The 19,681-nt window shown below is 38.3% G+C and overlaps 1 protein-coding gene across 2 annotated transcripts in view; it reads left to right on the plus strand.

The window, feature by feature from the left end:
• The window catches only part of LRRC28 (leucine rich repeat containing 28), a 53,716-nt gene extending 34,520 nt beyond the window's left edge, over positions 1 to 19,196 (plus strand). For both annotated transcript variants that reach the window (XM_075431448.1, XM_075431449.1), the window contains 4 exons: positions 5,165 to 5,267; positions 8,849 to 9,024; positions 11,619 to 11,778; positions 14,730 to 19,196. In XM_075431448.1, the coding sequence (XP_075287563.1) occupies positions 5,165 to 5,267; positions 8,849 to 9,024; positions 11,619 to 11,778; positions 14,730 to 14,802 (512 nt within the window). In that variant the 3' untranslated portion in view covers positions 14,803 to 19,196. The remainder of the gene's footprint in view (positions 1 to 5,164; positions 5,268 to 8,848; positions 9,025 to 11,618; positions 11,779 to 14,729) is intronic.
• Positions 19,197 to 19,681: the final 485 nt, after the last annotated feature.

Genomic DNA, 19,681 nt, shown 5'->3' on the forward strand with positions numbered 1-19,681 from the left:
ATGTGAAATATTAAAAGGGTAAAAGTTTTTGCTACTTTTGCCCTAGTAGCTTATCTGTGAGTGAGCTATGACCTGGATGAGCCATAGATCTGCTGAAGTGTTTTAAGTTCAAAAGGAGAAAATAAATCTCTAATATAATGACACACCTTCTTTTTTCTTTATTTTTAGACTCAAATTCAAAACATTCAAAAGGAACTTTTAAAATAACGGGAAACATCAAAGACCATCAATTGACCTTGTTCAGTAGTTCTTAATAGTGACTCACTGGTGAACATTTGGAGATAATTTGCTATCTGGAGATATGAAACTGAATCATAAATCCTAGAGTTCAGAGGAAAAGCAGCACAGTATAAATGCAAATGTTTAATCCTTTCTCTGAAAAATCTGAAGGCTTCAGAGTGGTAAAGATATGATGAAATAGAAGACAGAGTTAGTGCACTGAAAAGCAAAAAGATTAAATCTGTCTTCTGTTGCATGGGAAAATATTTTTCTTGGAGTATTACTAAGTTAAGGCATAATTGTAGCGTTATTTCTGCTAGCTGCATGTGTTGGCTAATGGTTTTTTATGTGTATTCTTACATCCAGCTTCACTTTACGAGTTAATGACTGAGTAAGGACATTAAATAACAGTGAAAGATACTGTAAAAATATCTGCAAGTGATATTCAAGCAAGAAGTATCAAAAATTTTTTTCAATTAGGGACTTGAGTTGAAAAGCAGACATTTTATTCATCTCCTGACAGAATGGGGTTCTTTTTTTCTCTTTTTTATTAGACATGTCCGTGTTTGAAGAAATATGTTTGGAACATACTGCTTATAATGCTTTTTAAAGTGTGATTTACTTTATTTCATATGGTGGTTGACATCTACTATGCCAAGGAATCCATTCTTCCTCATCTAAGTATGTCCCTTGTAGCTGCCAGTAGAGACTTTTGTTAAGTGTAATGGAAATCTGAATTTTCCTGTTCGTAGATTGATAGGTGTAAGATTTATTCCAGCAGTAGGACAGTGCTTTCACAGCACTGCTGGACAGGTACTATGTATTTTTTTGCCCTGTACATTCTTGTCAGTGTGTGGGCATGTGTGTCTTAAGGGGAAAAAAAGTGTAACACTATTAATCAATTTTACAAAATACAATAAAAATACCTGATCACACTCTCTCACTTTCAGAACTGGTACATAAATAAGCAGACGGGTAAACAATAATCCATTAGTCATTTGTTCTGCAGAATACACTTCATTCTTGGATATGCCAGTATTTAAAAAAAATTATTATTATTCAGCTGTTGAATATTCCAGTTTATATTCAGAGAAACAAGACTCCATGGATCTGAGCCTTTGGGCCTTCCTAGTAAACTTATTTTTAAAAAAAAAAACAAATTATATGTGTAAGTTGAACTGGAAACTGCATCCTGGGCAGTCCTATTAATTGTCAGGGTAGCTTTCATGCTGCCCTAATAAATGGTCTGAGGAATTCTGTTCTTGAATGGCAGATGGAATAGCAATCTACTTACAATATAAATTATCCTTTGATAGAAATTTAACTTTAAAATTTTACTGTTAGCAAATGCACCAATGCCTGAAAACAAATTCCATTGCAAGCAGAAATTTGAATCTGATGACATTGCAAAAATGAAAATGATTTATGTAATAAAGTACAAATATAATTAAAACAGGCCATAAATTCTGAAGTGTGTTGGCAGTACAGGGGATGTTATGACAGCAAATATTCAGTGTTATATCACTTTATTGAGAATTTATGTGCACTTTTTGTTTAGAAAATGGGTCTAGTAATTATCAGTGCACAGTAAACAAAGGTCTTATTCTGCCTCAGTATATGCTGCCTTTGTGTCCTTGCCCTCACCGTATGGTTAAAAGAGCATCAGTGCAGACACACAAGAGCTTTTGTTCCATCTTCAGCCATGTGGAATGCATATGCCAGGGCCCTGGGGTTAAAAAAAAAAAAAGAAAAAAAAAGAAAAAAGAAAAAGGGAGAAAAAGGGGAAGAAAAAAAAAAGAAAGAAAAAACAGAATTGGGGTTTGTTCAGGACTCATGGCATTTGGTCATTTCTGGGAGAAAGGTCTTTGATCTGGGAGCCTGGAAGGAGGAAAGTGGAAATGTTTTAGACACAGTACAGTGCTTGCAAAAGCCACATGAAAACCTTCTTTGTAGCTTTAGCCTTTTCATAGATGGACAGCTTCCTTATTTTACAAAGTTCTTCAGAGCCGTGTTTTCTAGAGAACATTTAACAATATTTGTTGACTGATATAAGACACAAAAATCAATGTGGATGGGATACAAAGAGCTTTTTAAAGTGATGATTTATTTAAACTTTATGGATAGTGTTTGAAACTGGGGAAAAAAATCTTTTGGGGACTAGAAGATGCTTGGTTATTTAATGCAAAGAAACTATATCAAAGGACCATTTATAGTTATGGGCTGTTTGGCTTTGGGAATTGAATTTTTCCTACTGAGATATTTTGTCTAACATCCAAAAATTTGCTTTAATTACCTAGCAAATGCAGTCAACTCAGAACTTAGAGTCTAAACATAGCATAAGATAAAGACAGAGGGAAGAGATGAGATGCAGCCTAACTCCCTCCTCAACACATATGAAAAGAACAGCTTTAGGGGGTTTTTTTTACTTGCTTGATTTCAGCACATTTGCATACATCTGTGAAGAAATGAGCAAGATGAGCCTCTTTTAAAAATTTTCTTCCATTCTCCAAGTTAATAAGTTAAACAGTAGCACATTCAAGCTACCCCAGCAACCCGTAGTTTTCTGCTCTTCATCGTATAATTGGCTTCTGCAACATGAGGCAATATTCTCGAAGTGTTAGGTGCACCATGCATATACTATCTGCTTTAAATTGTATTGGCTGATTCTTTTCCAGCCTAACAATATCTTCTGGTGTCACAGTGCCTCAGTATTGCAATATTTTTATTCATTGTAGGATAACAATGTTTTTGTTTCATCTAAAAATATCCCAGGACTTTACTAAACTATTTTCAGCCATGCAATACTGACCCAAAATAAATGATCTGTTGGAGATGTTAGCTCATAACGATGCACAGCAGCATCTCACAGCAGTGTCCATCAGTCAGCAGAGATATTTGTACTTGCTCCTTGGGGCAGGACAGCTGATGGATGCAGCAGACAGCTCTGAACTAGCAAGTCTTTGGGACAGGGTCAAAGCAGCATGTGATGGTTGAACGTGTCCCCTGATGTCCAGTGACTCCAGTTTGAACAGAGCCCAGATTATGGTCCCTGAAACCTCCACAGACTGTTGCAGGGCAAGGACCTCTATTAAAAGGAAAAAAGAAAAAAAAAAAAAAAGAAACCTCAGTATTTCTATGTTCAGGTTTTTATTTCAGAAAAGGAATCTATTTGTTTTCTGTTGATATCATCACTTGTTCTTTGTATCAAAGGTTGTGATGCCCTCTGAAGCTCCTCCTCAGCATGAGCCCGTAAGGGTTCTGGTGCTTACAGCTGCCATTCAAGTGGGTGACAGCTGAAGGCATTCAGTGTATTTGAAGATGGCCAAATGTTTGGGGGGAGGGCGCAAAACATCATTTGCTTTATCTGCACTGAGTGGTGTCCAGAGCTCTTCTGTACAATAAAACTATTAAATAATAAAGAAGGGATTGTATTACCTGTTGTCATAGTAGGGAATGATAAAGAGATCATTATTCCAAATAGAAGTTCTGAATAGAAATATCATGGAAATTGTTTTAATTTTTATTCTGTTCTTGGCCATGGTGACAAAAGGGACAGAAGCTGTGCTAATTTCTCTGTTTATCCTGATCTTTATGCCAACCAAGGTAACCGACAGTTGATAAAGATGGGAAGTCAGAGTTAGTCGATCTTAGTATCATCTTGCAATGTGGCTGATTCAGCCAAATGCTTGTTTACCTTGCTTAGTTTCTATAACATACTCATAAAAGTTTGAGAAGTTGAGAGGCATACGTATTTTTTCACAATGCAATTCGCCTGGGTTGCAGCTATCCCCTCCCAGGCAGAAAGGCTCTCAAACACCGTTCACTTGGTTTGTGCTTTGTATGAAATGCATACATCCCTTCCTAACGCAGTATCTTGAACAGCATGGGAGCTACAGACGGGGTGGGCTGCCCAGATGATCCTACATGTCAGCTTTCTTGCCAGTTCAAAACTCTTTTAAACTGTTCTTTTTAGTTCACGGTTTGGTTTGTCTTTTTAAACATCTCACATCAGCATGTTTTTCACTTCTTTTGATAGCAGACAGTTTTACCACTGACTAGACCTTGCTGATAAGCAAAATTCTTCTTTCCCAGAACTCTTCCTAGAAGCCTAAATTTTCCCTTTTAATTTTGCATCATCTTCCCACTTCAATTTTCTAAACAAAATAAAATTATTCCAGACCTAGATGCTCCTTTCTGGAGGTATGTTAATATGTTTCTAGTCCATGAAGGTATTGCTTACATATGCTGTACTTGCTTCTTTTGACTGCCAGCCATGAATATTTTAACAGAAATAACGTAAGAAGCACCCCTTCAGATGTATTGATCATTTAGTTGTAGCCACAACTTTTGTTGTATAATATTCTGCAGTTTAACACTTGGATATTTTCTGATGTTCTGTAATTTACAGCATCGCACAGGCTTGTTTCTGAATGATTACTGCTTGTATTTGGTTATGGCTAATGTAATCAAACAAGTATCTCTTCTTGGAGAAAAGAAAGAGTGGGACAGAGACACATTCTTGTCTGTCTTCACCACTTTACCAGAGATCATGAAGCTGTGATTTCAGTGACATGAGGCCAGTTAACGAAAGCAGGTTTGACCTTATGAACTTGAAGTATGCACTGTAGATTGCAAACTAGTTGTCCCATTGCTTCTTCAAACTGACTTCAGAGTTTGTCAATGTTAAATATTAATTATTTATAACGGGATTTTCAGAGCTACTGAAAAAGAGTTTTGTTTTAGTAATTTTAAATGCTAGTTTCTAAACAGCTTTTCAGCTCATCCATAGTAAAACCATTGGCTGAAATTTTACAACTGAGAAGTATGAATTTATGTTTGCTTGCATTGAGTCTGATTAGCTTATTTATAATTAAAAAGAATTGCTTTGCTTGTAATTGTCACTATGTCATCCCTTCTCCTGACTTTTCTTGTTTTCTAAACCCAGATTTAGGTCGTTCTCGGGAGCTACAATATGTTTATGTGGATAACAATATTCATCTGAAAGGCCTCCCGTCTTATCTGTATAATAAAGTCATTGGTTGCAGTGGGTAGGTATGAATTAATTCAGACGTCTTGCATACCTGTTCCTTGTAAAATTTCTCATAAATATCTTCCTGTATGATGCGACTGATTTTGTGTGTATGTGTGATTGATTCAGAACTGCTGTCACTTTGAGGGGATTACTGCAGCTCACAGTTCTGTTTTATTTTTGTAATAAATTTTCTGGGTTAATTGCTGACTTTCAATATTTTCGTATTAAACCATGACAGACAGTGCAGTTATTCTGAAGGAATTTGTAACGATAATGTAAGGCCTAAAGCTGAATCCTAACTGCATTTAAAGGTTGGCCACGAATGTTGGCTTCACAGAATTTCCAGAACTGAAGAAAGAACAAAATATTTTTTTAATGCGTTGCAGCGTGTATCTAGTTCATAAGTTCTCACGTTTCTGTAAGTTATGGGCCATATCTGGGAATGTCACATACAGTTCCTTCACTCAGTTTACATCCCAGTATAAGCTTCTTATAGGTCTTGGTTCATACTAACTAAAATAAGTAACTTTTTTTAGGAATTATGGCCTGACAGATATATTTTTACATGTGCATTTTAAAAATATCCTAGGCTGTCTCATGTTTGTGGTTAGGATGTGAGAAGAAGTGGTCTGTCTAGGACACTAGCTTAATTCTTTCTGCACTGACACTAGCCTCAATTAGGATCAGCACCACTGATGAATGGAGCCTTACTGGTGTAAAACTGATCAGAAGAGGACTGTCCCCATTACCATCTAATTATAAATTTCTGGTATGCTCACTCTCAGCAAATCTTGCATTAAATATAAATTCCCTCTCTACAGCCTGCACTCTACTGCAGTATGCAAGATGCTGAGTCTTGGCATTTTAAGGTTTTTCTAATATTCCAATGTCAGCTGGTTGTGTGATATTTAAATACTTGCAGTTGGATTATAATTCTGCTGAACTGTGTGCAGTTTCAAGCTTCTACTAATTTTGTTTTTCAGGCAAAACAATTTCTAGCCTTTGTTCTTTCAGAATTGATTGTAAATTGTAAGACAGACATTAAATTGACCCTAAAGGTAACAGAACTGTATTGATTGTGACCAAAAGCACTAGTGACAGTGCAGGAAATGTTCCAACAAGTTTGGTCCAGCTGTCCTGCCTATTTCAGGTGATTTTCAACAGCCATGTCTTTATTTTCTTTTTAATATTTTAAGTCCTTATTTCATACTCAGTCAAAGTAATTTTATCTTTGCACTGACCTTTGGTAAAGATATTACTGTTCTTTTTCCTGTCATTACATGTGCACTGCTGGTGAGGTTAACTGCTAGTATCTCTGATGATGAGTATTATAAATCTAGTATAGAAGAGACCAGAAAAGTTGCAAGTTTGCAATGAAATTAATTCTTGTAATGCTTCTATGGACAAAAAATGGATTTTTTTCCCTTAATAAAGAATAAAAAGAAATTATTTTTAGTAAGTAAGTAATATTGTATTTGTGTACCAAATAGATATTTGTCTTTATGTTGTGAAATCATCTTGAAACATCATAGATTATTTTTAAGGAAAATTTTCAACATAGGAAGAGCACTTATATATTATTAGAAACAAAGGTTTTATTCGATAATGTGCTGAGTGATGTTAAAATGGTGTAATAATGGTCGTGTTGAAGAATTTCTGTGTTCTTTCCAAGAAAGCATTAGTAACCAATACAAGATTTTCATGGGTCAGGCGAGAGTTGAAGATCCAGGCTTTAGTGCTCTGTCTGGTCATCCACTGGAGAATAAAATCTGACATGCTGCTGTTGCTAACATAAAGCTAGATTTCTGAAAATAGAATATAAATTGCATTGTGTAAGTAATGAATCTCTGTCTGGGAATCCTGCAGTCAGACTGACTGAAAAAGTCTTTTATGTAAGAGGTGATGATCTCAGCACTCAAAATAAATTTTGATCCTATTTTTTGCAGCTAGGATTTCATAGTCTCCAGCTAGGTATCTGTCAGTCTTGTTCAAGGCAGCCAATAGGTGGTCATAGCTTTTTTTTCCCAGTTATTTATTCACCAGGGCTCTTCTGCAGCTCCGTTTTTTCCAGCTAGGTAGACCATCCTCTGTTCCACTTTTTAACCTCCATGGATTTGTGAGGTTTTTTTTAATTCTTTGTTCTTGCACCCAGTATTACTCATAGGTTCGGATTCATTCCCCAGTCCATCCTGATGTTAGAGTGTATATCTCTTGGATTATTCCTCTTGATGGTCTGTTTTGCTTGTTCACTTTGTTTTTCAGTGTTGTGGTCAGGCATTAACAGCCTCACCCTTTACATAAAGTAGACCAGATGTCCCAGCTCTGAACTGCAGAAACTGCAGTGAGTTTATGGGTGTGTCTTTGAGCTAGGTTGGTAAGGGGTTAATCAGCCTGAAAATAAAACATTATAGATTTATTTGTTGTGATAGCTAAGTCATTACGTATGGCTTGCTGGGGAATGGATTGTTGGAATATTGGATCTCTGAATTCCCAATTATATTTTAATACCATTAATGGTTTGTGGGAAAATACTAAATATTTAACAAGAGGCTTATTGACTTGCTGTTTGGTGCTGCTCTTTTTTGCTTGCTTCTCAGGGCTGCTTTTCCTTTAATCATAAGAGATGAGATTCTTTGTTATCAGAGAAGTACTATGAGATTCCTTTCACATCTGATAAGGTCAAGTATAGTTACCTCAGTTTTAGGTCCAATATCTGGGAAGGCTGACAAATCTGTGTTTCTGTTCCATTTGTTAGGACCCGCCCTAACAAGTTGCTCTTGGCTTCAAATTTAAGTTGTCGTAAACAATTCCCATTCCCCTCTTGACTTCCCTAGTCTCTTAGTTGAATTTTCCTGTGCATGTCTCTCTGGTAAGATAGCTTGCAACAGGGATCATGTAAAGTGTTGTTATTTTTTACTACAAGCTAGGTTTCTCTCCTTGGATCCAAATAATCCTTTTCCTTATAAGATTTGGGAAGGACAGGGCTAGCAGACTTACGAGAGTATCTTCCCGCTATAGCTTAGGCTGTTCTTTTTATTTTTCTTTCACCCACTCTGCTGCACCCTCCAAGGGAACTCTGTGGATGAGGAAAGGTGTAGTACAGAATCACCCGGTGGCACTTAAATGATATTTTTTGGTGGTTGTAATTTGCCTTGCATATTATAGCTGAGAAATCCATTACCATTCTCAACTGGTTGATCCAAGACATAGGAAGGCAACTGTTAGGTGTGAAACTGCTCCCCTGTGTTAAATATGGCATTCAGAGGCTGAAGGAGATAGCGTGTGTGCAAAGTAAGGGACATGTGTAGTGCACTTGGTTTACCTTCTTTGGATTGTGTTCTCATTTCTCCAGCTTTTGAATGTTATTTGGTAACTAAAGGCCTCCAGATGTCCCATGACTAGCACATCACAGAAGGTGAGGATCTATAGAAAATGTGTGTCAACACGTATTGCACTCTGCAAGGAATCCTTGAAGGGTGCTGCACTGAGGAACAGTATCAGGCATACTTTGGATTAGTCATCTGCGTTTCCCCATAAATTTACTTTCATTATTTTTTTTTTTCCTAACCACTTTATAAATATCTTGTGTCCTTCTAGTTGTGGTTCTCCAATTCAAGTTTCAGAGGTGAAACTGCTCTCTTTTTCATCGGGCCAGTTAACTGTGTTCCTGCCAGCAGAGGTGAAATCTATAGGGACAGAAACAGATCATGTGCTGCCTTTGCAAGAACTGGCCATGAGGACCCTCTACAACACCTACTGCAGATTTTTAAAAGGTATGAAATTTCTGCATTTTTTGGATTATGGAATGAGTGGAAGTGCTTTTCTGGCAGGGATAGGAAGATTTCAAATGGCTCTTCCAAGAGCTGGGTAAGGATTAGTATTTTAAAAGATTTGTTTCATCAAATTATGTTTGAAATGCTGTATGAGAACAAAAGTGTCCAATATTGGAGATCCAAAGACTATTTCTGCGGTCGAGTGTTGCTTAGAAATGGTTTCTTTCTTAAGGACTGTATAAAGAAGGACGCTTTTTGCAGGAGAAACTCTTTAATAAAAATAGGAGATGAGAAATACAGTTCCTGAGGCAAGATTAGATGCATCAGCCAACAATGCAACTTCTTGCCAGGCAGCACACTCCTAAACTGGCAGACTTGTTATACATAAGGCAAAAGAAATGCTAGCAGCCTTTGGCCATTTCAGTACAACGTGACAGCTGAGCTGCTTTAGTTCTGCCCCAGTTCAAACTCTTGGCTGGGAATTGGTCCTCGGCTCATCTGGTCATGCAGCATGCAGTCACATGAGTTAGCAATATCTGACAATACCCTGCAGATTCAGGTTTTGTTGGTTTTAGATGTTTTGTGACTCCCCTATTCATATCATCTTGGGAATGTGTCAGCTCTGGAGGTGAAAGTAGGAAGCAGAAGGGTAGAGAGTTACAATGGGAAGATCAGAGGGTTATGGTAAGGGGTCACTCGTGCCATGGCCACTGGAGGAGATCGTAACTGCTGAACTACTACTCTGCGAGGAGAAGCGTACGAGGAGTTCTGCAGCAAATACGCTGAAGGGAAGAAGCTGCATGCTGAGGGGTGGGATAAACGTACAAGCCAGTGTTCATAGGAAACAGCACTGCTTTGTGGAGAATGTATTTACGGACGTAGAGAGTTTGTGGTTGGGTGTTTTTATTTTTTTGTATTTCTGTATATGGAGGGGAGAGAGGTTTTTAGTTGTTTAGTATCAGGATATCAGCTGCACCAAGATTACACAGTGACGGATGCTGTTTCATTTTGATTTGCAAAATTCCAGTCTCTGAAAAGGAGTTTGAGAACGTCAGGCACAAGATCTTTTAAATCATTGGTAACTATTCTGCTCACCCAGTTGTGACTTGGACAATAATTTCTGGAATATGACTGTGTGAATGTGGCTCCTGGAGATACTGGTGAAGTTTGATTTGGCAACAGTAAGATAGCATTGCAAAATCAGTTTAAGAAATGGTTTGTGGATGGTTTATACGAGGCTGTGAGGATGATATCTGGTTGCAGCCAAGGTACAGAACCTGAAAAAGAAGGTGAAACATTTTTTTTTTAACTATCTTGCCTACTTCTAGTTTGAGGCACTGTACTATGTAGTCTTTTTATATATTTATGTATACATATACACATACATATTCATATTCTGAGTGACCTTATTAAAGACTATGTGCATTACCACTGGACTGCGTGCATTACCACTGGTGACACCCACATTTCAGTGATGCAGGAGTAATGTGTCATTCAGGCAGGTGTAAGATAATGTTGTGTTGGGGAAGCAGGGAGCACATGATTAGAGTAGCAGACTTCATCTATTGCCGATTGCCTAAATTTGCAGTTTCAAGGGTGCTGTTAAATACTGCTAGGTAAGTAGACAGAAATGACCGGAGCACTTTTCCTCAGTCTTTACTTGGCTGCAGAATGTGACCTTTTCTTTCTGACGCAAATGTCATGCTTGTCGTCTCAGTTGAGGCTGTTGTGGTACATTGTGTATGGGGTTAAACCTTACAGTTTTTGAAAGGTGAAGCTAGTGTGATATCACAAAACTGATTTATCAGGTACTGCATCTTGTCTTAATTACTCAGCACCTAAACTCATTCACCTGTCTTGGCTGTCTCTCAGTTTCTAGGTAGAGATTAGTGCGTTTGTTTTAATTTATAAAACACCATGTGGCTTGGGCCAAGCCAGAGAAAATGATTGCTCTTTCTTATGAAATGACCCCGGAGTCTGTTTTGGTGAATATGATGGCGTCTTGTAAACTGTGGGGACACTTAAGAGATTGTGAATGTATTGATCTTTTTAGAGTGGTCTCTCTGGTTGGACCTGTGAGAATTATGCTGGGCTGGATTGTATTTCAAGTAATTCTAAGTATTTCAGATCCCTTTTTGCTGATAGTGGGATTTGGGCTTTTTGTCCTGCTGGATTCATTGCTGAAATATTTTAGTCAAATACTACTGATGTCTTTTCAGAATTTTTTGTTGTTATTAATTACTAAATACCCATCTAGATCATCTTTGTATCTAAAAATGCTTTATGACATATTTCTGTGTTTTATTATTTGCTTGAGCTATAATATTTTCACCTGGTTATTTGGGCCTAGTTAATCTTATGCCCACAGATGCTGAACTTACACATTTAGCTTTAACTTTTTGAGCTCATGCAAGGAAAGCACCATGTGCTTCACGCTAATTGTGGTAATTTGTGTTGCCTTGTTGTTCTTTTTACAAAGTCTTAAGAATGTGACAGATGATTTTCTGAATTGTTCATGGACCATGCTTGTTGTGTTTGACTTTATCATGCAATTGTTTTATTACAAGCCTTTTTTTGTTTCTTTTCTTCTCTAGATTTGAACTTTCTGACTCCAATCTCACTACCCAAAAGCCTCTTGGAATTGCTGCACTGTCCCTTGGGACACTGCCACCGCTGCAGCCAACCTATGTTTACCATTGTCTACCCAAAGCTCTTTCCCTTGAGGGAAACTCCAATGGCAGGATTGCATCAAGGGTAATTATACAGGAAACTACACTGGGGTTTCATTTAGGAAGAAAAACACCTTATGGAACAAAGCATATTCTTAAGGATTTTTTTAACTTAGCAGCCTTTCATATCTAAAGCCCCTGTCCTATGATTGCATATAAAAGTTCACAAAACTTTTATTTACGAGACAGTCAGCGTATTGCTATTAGACTGTTTAACAAAGGTGGTCACACTTGCCTGTTTCAGACTGCTGCAGGACAGTGAAGGGTTTGCTAGGATAGGATTGACGTGTTTGTGGTAGTGCAGCACATGCATGGCACTTCTGTGTCTTAGGAAGGAAATGCTACCTAACACCAGTACTTCCCCTGACGGCCTCAGCCCCAACTTCAGGAGAATGCCACCACCAGATAAGTGCTGTAGGATTAAAGGCAGAAAAAAGCTCTAAAGCCAGAGCTTAATTAAAATGTTCTGTGTTAAAATACTCTTGTTTTTCTTTCCACGCTAATTAACTTGAGATACGCTGTGGAGGCATTCTGCATTGTAACATACATTTCATAGCAATACATCTTTTAAAAAATATTTCAGTTTTTGTGGCTGTAGCAGTTCTGCATCTGCAGGATTCACAAGTCAAGTAGACAAGCCTACACAGACTTCCTGGCTTGCTGGACAGTATAGTCATAGAAGGGACTCAAAACTGGGATAAGACTCAGGGAATATTGCCTTCATGTAGGTAAAGATTTATAATACCTTTAAGTTGAGCACTGATCATTTTGCAGTGATTCTTTCCCTAACCACTACTCATCTGAGCTGATACTGTAACCAATCATGAGCCATAATATTAACAAATCCACTTTCTGCAATGGAAAAGTATAATCAGAGAAATTTCAACTGGTTCTACTTAGACAAAACTACAGTACCATTTGAAACCTAATAAAGAAGGTTTAAAGAAAAGTCACTTAGAGTTAAGCAAATGTGATGCTCAGGTTCTTTGTAGAGAATTCATGTCAACCCATTAGTTTCAAAGCATCTGCTTAAAGGTGGGGAGCAGAAAAGAAAGGTGCTTTAAAAAGGAATGTTTCTGAAATTACTTGTTGGTATAGGTAATGCACAAGAATGCCACTTAGTTCTTGTCCTGCTGACACCCATGGACTTGATAGTTATCTTCATAAAAATGAGAAACTGCTTTTCAATAGGAAGATCTTTAAGAAAAAAGAAGAGACTTATCGGTGATTCAGGTCGATGGTACCTGTTGTCCACAGCTGTATCACAGGTTATTTTGCTGTGCGTTTGTGGCATAAGAGGTATCTGATCTGTAAGCAATTCAACTTCATGAAATGAAAACAACTTAGGTATGCCAAATCTGGACAGCAGCCAGGAGACTGCATAAATGCTATTTTGGAAAAGTCATTTTTCTTAGAAAGATCTGATTGCAGAGATTGCATACTGTAACTTGCCATTCTGTTACACTTCAGTCATATGTTGAAATTCAATGGATTTCGTGTTGATTAAAATAAATTGCTTCCACATTAGAATCATTATATTCAGGGTGGCACAAGATGTTATAATCATGCTATAAAGTATTTCTTTCAAGCATTGAGCTCCAGTTAGAACAGTATCATTTTCTAAGAAACCAATGGGAAACTTCTTGTTGGTCACTAAATCCATATATTATCTGAAATAATTCAACAATGCAAGAGTTTGGACTAGAGTAGGGAGCTCTACTTTTTAATTAATTACTAAGTGTCACTCATTGTAGGACTTAAAGTTACAAGATGATAGACATGTAAGTAGACACCTTTAGGATTTAGTAAAATTACAACTCAACAAAAGCATACTATACGGCTATTTTGGAAGAACACTATATTAACATTTGAAAATATACCCATTGAAAATATGTACTTCTGCATGGTTTTAGCTTATTTAAAAAATGGCTATCGCTCCCTCCCTCAGATGAGAAGGTACTGTGTTCTGCAAAATGCCGTAACGAATACAGTCGTAAGTAGCTGACATTTCATGCAAATCCACAGAAAATGAGCTCTAAAGAGGGTAGCCTGTCATCCTTATCTGTGTAGCTCCTGCACTTGACATGGTAAGATTGTGTGGAATTGTGGAGGTGTGATAGCTGGTTTAGAAAGATGTGCAGGACAGGGTTTCTGTTCTGAAGAGCTTACAGTGACCATGCAGACACACAGGGTAGGGACCCTGAACGTTTGAACAGCACTGATTAGCACATGCCACACCCATGCCAGTAACTTCTGTCTGGATTTCCATATCACATTCTGTATCCTCTTATAGGAGAGGACAGCTAAGTGTTGAACTGGATTTCTGTATCTGAAAAAGCACGGATGACATGAGCACTGGGTAAAGTGGGATTTCTGGGCTAGTGAAAAACAGGTCTTAACATTTTTAAAGCAGGTGTCTAGGTCGGCGCCAGGAAGCGGGCAGGAGGAGGGTCACAGTGAGGCGAGCACCATGCTCTCGCGTTGCTGTCTCTGCCGTAGTACCTGGCACAACGCGGCAGCACTGCCTGTCGATCGTCCTTTCTGAAAGTCTGGGCCCAGTTTGTTCACTCGGCCAAACCAAAGGAGGTCACTGCACTTCGGTTATTTCGTGCCTGCAAGCAGTAATTTAGGAAACACATGAGGAAAGCTGAAGCAGAGAATTACCCAGCTATTTTCCTGTTAGCTGTTAAACCTACTGACTATGACACCCGGCCACACCCTCCGCAGAAAGAAAAACCACAGGCTGCTGCTTTAAACTGAATATGTAAGAAGCCAGGAAGGTTTTTGAGAACCCTGCAGTGTTTCCCTGCCTCTGTATCAGCCACTCACGTAGAGCAAATGAACCTTCTTTTTCTGACATGTTGAGATGGGCTAATCCCGTGTTTTACAAACCAGCATACTGTCTGCTGTGGAATGGGGCCAGGAGCTTTAATCTTTACTGACAACTGTTCCCCCCACCTTTTTTTTTTGTTCTAGGAGGACAACTGTTAGTTTTGTGGCATACTGCTGCTCCACCCAGTGTCTGCAGACTTTTGACCTACTCAGTTGATAAACATTGAAGACTACTCAGGAGTGCTGCCAGCGTGAAGCTGCGTTAGACCTCGTATCCCATTGGTACTGGAATACTGTTTGTGTGCCAAAGCAGCAGAAGTGCCCAGCTGGGAACACGAAGAGGCACTTAAATCCTGCTCTATCAAATCTGGATGAACTGCAGAAACTTTTCGGAAGTGTAAATACCAAGCTTTTAAGAGTATTAACTTCTCTCTCCTCCAAGACAGCAAACCAAACAAATTCACAAGCTCTGACTTCAGCATTTCCAGTATTTTTCAAATGTGGCTGTCTTCAGGTTGACCCATTGCATCATTTGAGGCAGTTTTCATTCCTCTAACGGGGGGGGGGGGGGGGGGAAGGTTGAGATATGACAAACGAGTTTTCCCTTACTCCCCGCGCCCCCTCCTCTTCACCCCTACAGCTGGATTCAGGTGTATAGATCTAAACCTACGGAAGCCTCTGGATCCCCGTGACTTTCCCACAGGTTTTAGCTTTATTTTCTCCCTCTCCTCGTAATATTTTCGCCAGCAGAGTTATCCCAGTTGCATACCAAGTCTCTGACAGTTAACTGTGGCATTTAAATCCATATATTAAAAGTGGATCTTTCTTTAGAAGCCACACTGATTTAATTGGAGTAACAAGCATATGTCTGGAAACTAAAGATCCTCTGCCAGTAAGGAAGGCCGGTACTGATGCCTGCGCTGAGGGGTCTTGCTCTAGCGTGTTTGAGGGTGTGTTTTCTTTATTTTCATCGCTTTAGTCTTTTATTTTTAAAAACACTTCCTCTTTTGCTTCTTTGGGTTCTTCAGGAAAAAGACAACTTTAAGTATCAGTTTCACTTGGAGAAAAGAACTAGTAATATGATAGTAAATATCTATATTTATTATATTTTTTACAGTTGTAGTCTGTAGATCTGCATAGAGTTGGTCTTCACCTTTTTCTACATTCAGCATTTGGCTGATTTGTGACAGTGCGTCAGTGGAGTGTGTGCCTCGGAGCAGGCTAGAAATCCGGGGGGAGGTATGGCTGTCTCCATGCCTAGGTGCATATGCATCCGTAGATAGCTTCACAGAAGGGCTGTAACATTTGTGGTTGTATATTAATGGCAGATGTAGTGCAGATGTCCACTCCCTATCATATTTGTGGGAATCCTTTTTTTGTTAGATCTTGTTCATTTTAAGTAAAGGACGAAGGGTGGAAAAAGGGGCCAAAATGCCTGCCTGACTTAAAATTTTAATTTTACACTGAAACAGGGCACACCAAATTAGCCACTCTTGAGTTGTTTTGGATTTTTTTTAATATAATGTGGTGGTTTTTTTTGCTTTCTATTTCTTAGATATAAACTACTTGTTGATTTAGCAGTGTGCTACTCTGTGCACTAGGTAGTTACAAGCTGAAATAGATATGAATGAAACAGTTTGTTATAAAAATGGCAAGATAAAGAGACTTATTTGGTAGTATATTAGCATATGTTGTGGTGAGGTGTGCATACTTTGAAGGGAGGAGGCATTAAAATGTTTTCCTTTTGCCAAAGAAGCATTTGTTCCTGCTGCAGGCTTCCTGGCATCTCTTCAATAAATGGAGTATCTTAAGAGCTTAAAAGAGTACCAAAAAGGCAGTTTTTGAGGGTGGAATTTTTAGGTTGTGCATGTTACCCGTAAAAGCTTTGCTGGTTTTATTGGGTTGGTTTTAGAGAGTTGAATTAGCATTAAGAAATGTAGAACTTAATCCTTCAGGAATGCAAGTATCATCTACTGTTTAAGAATTGTGAAACTTTCTAAAATAAATCCCATTTATTAAATCTGCTTTGCAGTAGGGGAAAGAGCGATGCCCGAGCAGACGCTGTACGATGGGATTTCTGACTCTGTCGTTTCACTGGTTCGGCTCAGCGTTGGTACCCCGACAGGCCTTCCCACCCAGTGGGGTTTGCCGCTGGAGCAGCAAAACGAATCTGCAGCTTTTTTTTCTTCCTTCAGTACTACACAGCTGAGATGTAAATTGCCCATGTACAATTATATATTCTGTACTATGTCAGAAAAGTGCAAATGTAGTACAGGATCTATTTTTTAAAACAGATGATAAGGGAACTATGGTAGTGTTACAAATACTAATTTTTGATACAATATTCTGATCAGGAATTTTCAGTATTATTTTTACTGTGGCTTCCTCTGTCTTCTTGTTGGAAGTTTATTTGTCCTCTTTTCATAGTAACTTACAGACTTTAAAAGACATTTTATTTCTGAATTCAGTCTGTAAATAGTATTTTGGAGTTAAATCTTTTGATCGGCTAAAAGGCATTGGTGTTTGTTTTATTAGGAGTCAGTAAGACTACAGCTTGATTTTTTTTTATTATTTATTTTTTGTTTCCTTTATTCTTCCCATAATCCAATTATTTTTTATTGAGTTTGTATCAGTCTCTTTATTATTGTCTACAAGTGCAGTTCAGAAGAAATTCTAGTCTCGTCTATAAGGATGAATCTTAACTAGCATTTTAATAGATGATATTTCAAGAATGGAATGTTCAATGAATAAATGACTTAAACATGCAATTGAAGCTGAAATGTCGTACCCTATTTTTATAAAATAAAGAAGAGGAAAGCCAATATATAGACTGAAAATGCAACTTGAATACAAGTTTCTCTGATTTTTTTTTTTATATGAACAGTGTTTGTATTCATCGTTATCTTTGGGTGATATTGTTCTAGATTAAAATAACTCCATTCTCACTTGCCCAAATTTTTCTAAAGTTGTTCTAGTGTAAGAGTATTTCATAACCAGCTAACATGAGGGCCAGCCGTGCAAGTTGCAGAGGGGAGAGGGAGCTTCGTGCTGATTTAACCGTGCATCACTTGTTTTTCAGTGTGTCACAATACTCGGACTTCTCTTTAATGACTTTATAGGTAGTTTTTGATTGCTTTCTCTTGTTCATCAGGTTAGTTCGCATTTTGATAAATTTTTCCTTGTACTGCAAAAAATCCTTGTTCCAGCAGTTGAAGAAAATTACCATTTTTAAAGGATTTTTTTTGTCATAAAAGTAGATCTTAACTCTTTACTTGGAGTGGGAGCAGAAGTTTCTGGGGTTTTTTCTAGGCATTATAGAGAGAAAGAAGCAGGAGAGAAATGAGATGAAACAAGTTTTTAACCCATTGATACTGCTATAAAATTTTCTGAGTAAAGAAACTCCTAATGCGATTAGGGAGCACAGGCATAATTTTTGTTTATGTTGTGATAACAGGCACCATGTTAATAAAATTGGGACCCTGCTGCTTGTAGACAGAGCTTTTAGTTCTGCCACAAAGGAAACAGAGGAATCTCTGGCTTTGTTCAAAAATACTACTTGAGCAGTGTTGTCATGGACATTGTTACATTTGGAGCACTCTTCTTGGGAACCTTCGCGTTACTCCCCCGGAGGATCAGAAATACAAACGGCCTTTCCTGTGCGAGGAACAAGGTCTAATATCAAGACCGTGTGTATTTTTCTGTTTTGGCCTGATGCTTCTCTTGGGCTCTTACGGAAGTTCATTACAAACCTTCTATTTACTTCGTTGCCGTGAGGTTAAGATCTTACACTGAACAGAGAGGAGCTGTTTATTGCCAAGTTGGCTTCAATCTTTATATATCGAATTCTGCTGAATCCCTTTTTCTGGCACGGAGGGAGGACGAGACTGCTGTAACACCCATGTGGTGTCAGGTTTTACTGACATCACAGCCAAGGTGAAGACTGGAGAGTCACAAACCTTTCACTAGAGAGGATGACTTTTTGTTTTGAAGGCTGCTGTGGCCCCATCAGAGTACCACTGATAACGGAAGAACTTTTGCCTTGGTGTCGGCGGAGGGTGAATCAAGTTTCAACTGATGAGAGAGAAGGTGGAGTTTTGCCATCTTTGTATTTCTTGCAGAACGTGGGACAACGACACTGAAGTCCAAGCCTGCTGCTAGGCAGCCTCTCTATCTGCAGCTGAACTTGTGCAATTCTGAGATGTTAACTGTCTTTGCCTCTTACCTCCCTCTTAATACGACTCACGTTGTTGCAAAATGTTATAGTTAACTTGTGATGGAAGAGGCTGAGTAAATTGAATCCAGAGTTTTTATTACTTTTTGTATTACGGGCCTATTTTGTAAGAGACCAAAGGTCTGGTGGATAGAAATGACAAGGTTCATGTGAAGTCTTCATTGCTTTTGCTTTTATGTGCCCTTCTTTGGATTACAACTTGAACTTGGATTGCAACTGAGTTCGTTCTGTGTCTGATGAAAGCATATGTGTATTGCTTTTTTGCTCTGTATTAACCAAATGTCACGCAGCGTGAAGGTGAGCTTGGTAGGTGTTTTATTTAAAGTTAGTGGTGCAATTTATTGTATGTGCTTGTTAATAAACTATATTTTTGGATAGAATTACAGTCCATTAAAGTTAACTAAATTCTTGCTCCTGGGCCTGTTAAGCTATGTTAGGGTGTAGCGTTTAATTTACATTTCAGTTCACTTGCGTAGTAATTAGCTAATAAGTCTCTTGTCCCAAGGCCGAAGAGGTGGGGTGAAGACACTGCTTAAAAACACTACCAAGCCAAAACCACCAGTTCACTTCATGCCTTTGTCTCAGACAATGTAGTTCACCAGATTGCGTGTAGTAAGAACAAAACCCCTATGGAGACATTACTTAAGATTCCTCTATGGATTGATCAAAAGAAAAACAACTTCCAGTAGGGCTGTAGTAAGTGCCACCCTGATAGTCCATAGATGTGGCTGTGGTTCATGTACTGTAGACTAAGCAGCATTCAGCAGCTATTTTTCCCTCATCTATCAGATATCATAGGAATAACGTTGCCAAAAATACGTAGTGATTAAGCATCTGTTTTTCCAGTCATTTCACTCCTTGCTGT

This window comes from Opisthocomus hoazin, chromosome 10 (assembly GCF_030867145.1).
Source record: "Opisthocomus hoazin isolate bOpiHoa1 chromosome 10, bOpiHoa1.hap1, whole genome shotgun sequence".
Taxonomy (NCBI): Eukaryota; Metazoa; Chordata; class Aves; order Opisthocomiformes; family Opisthocomidae; genus Opisthocomus; species Opisthocomus hoazin.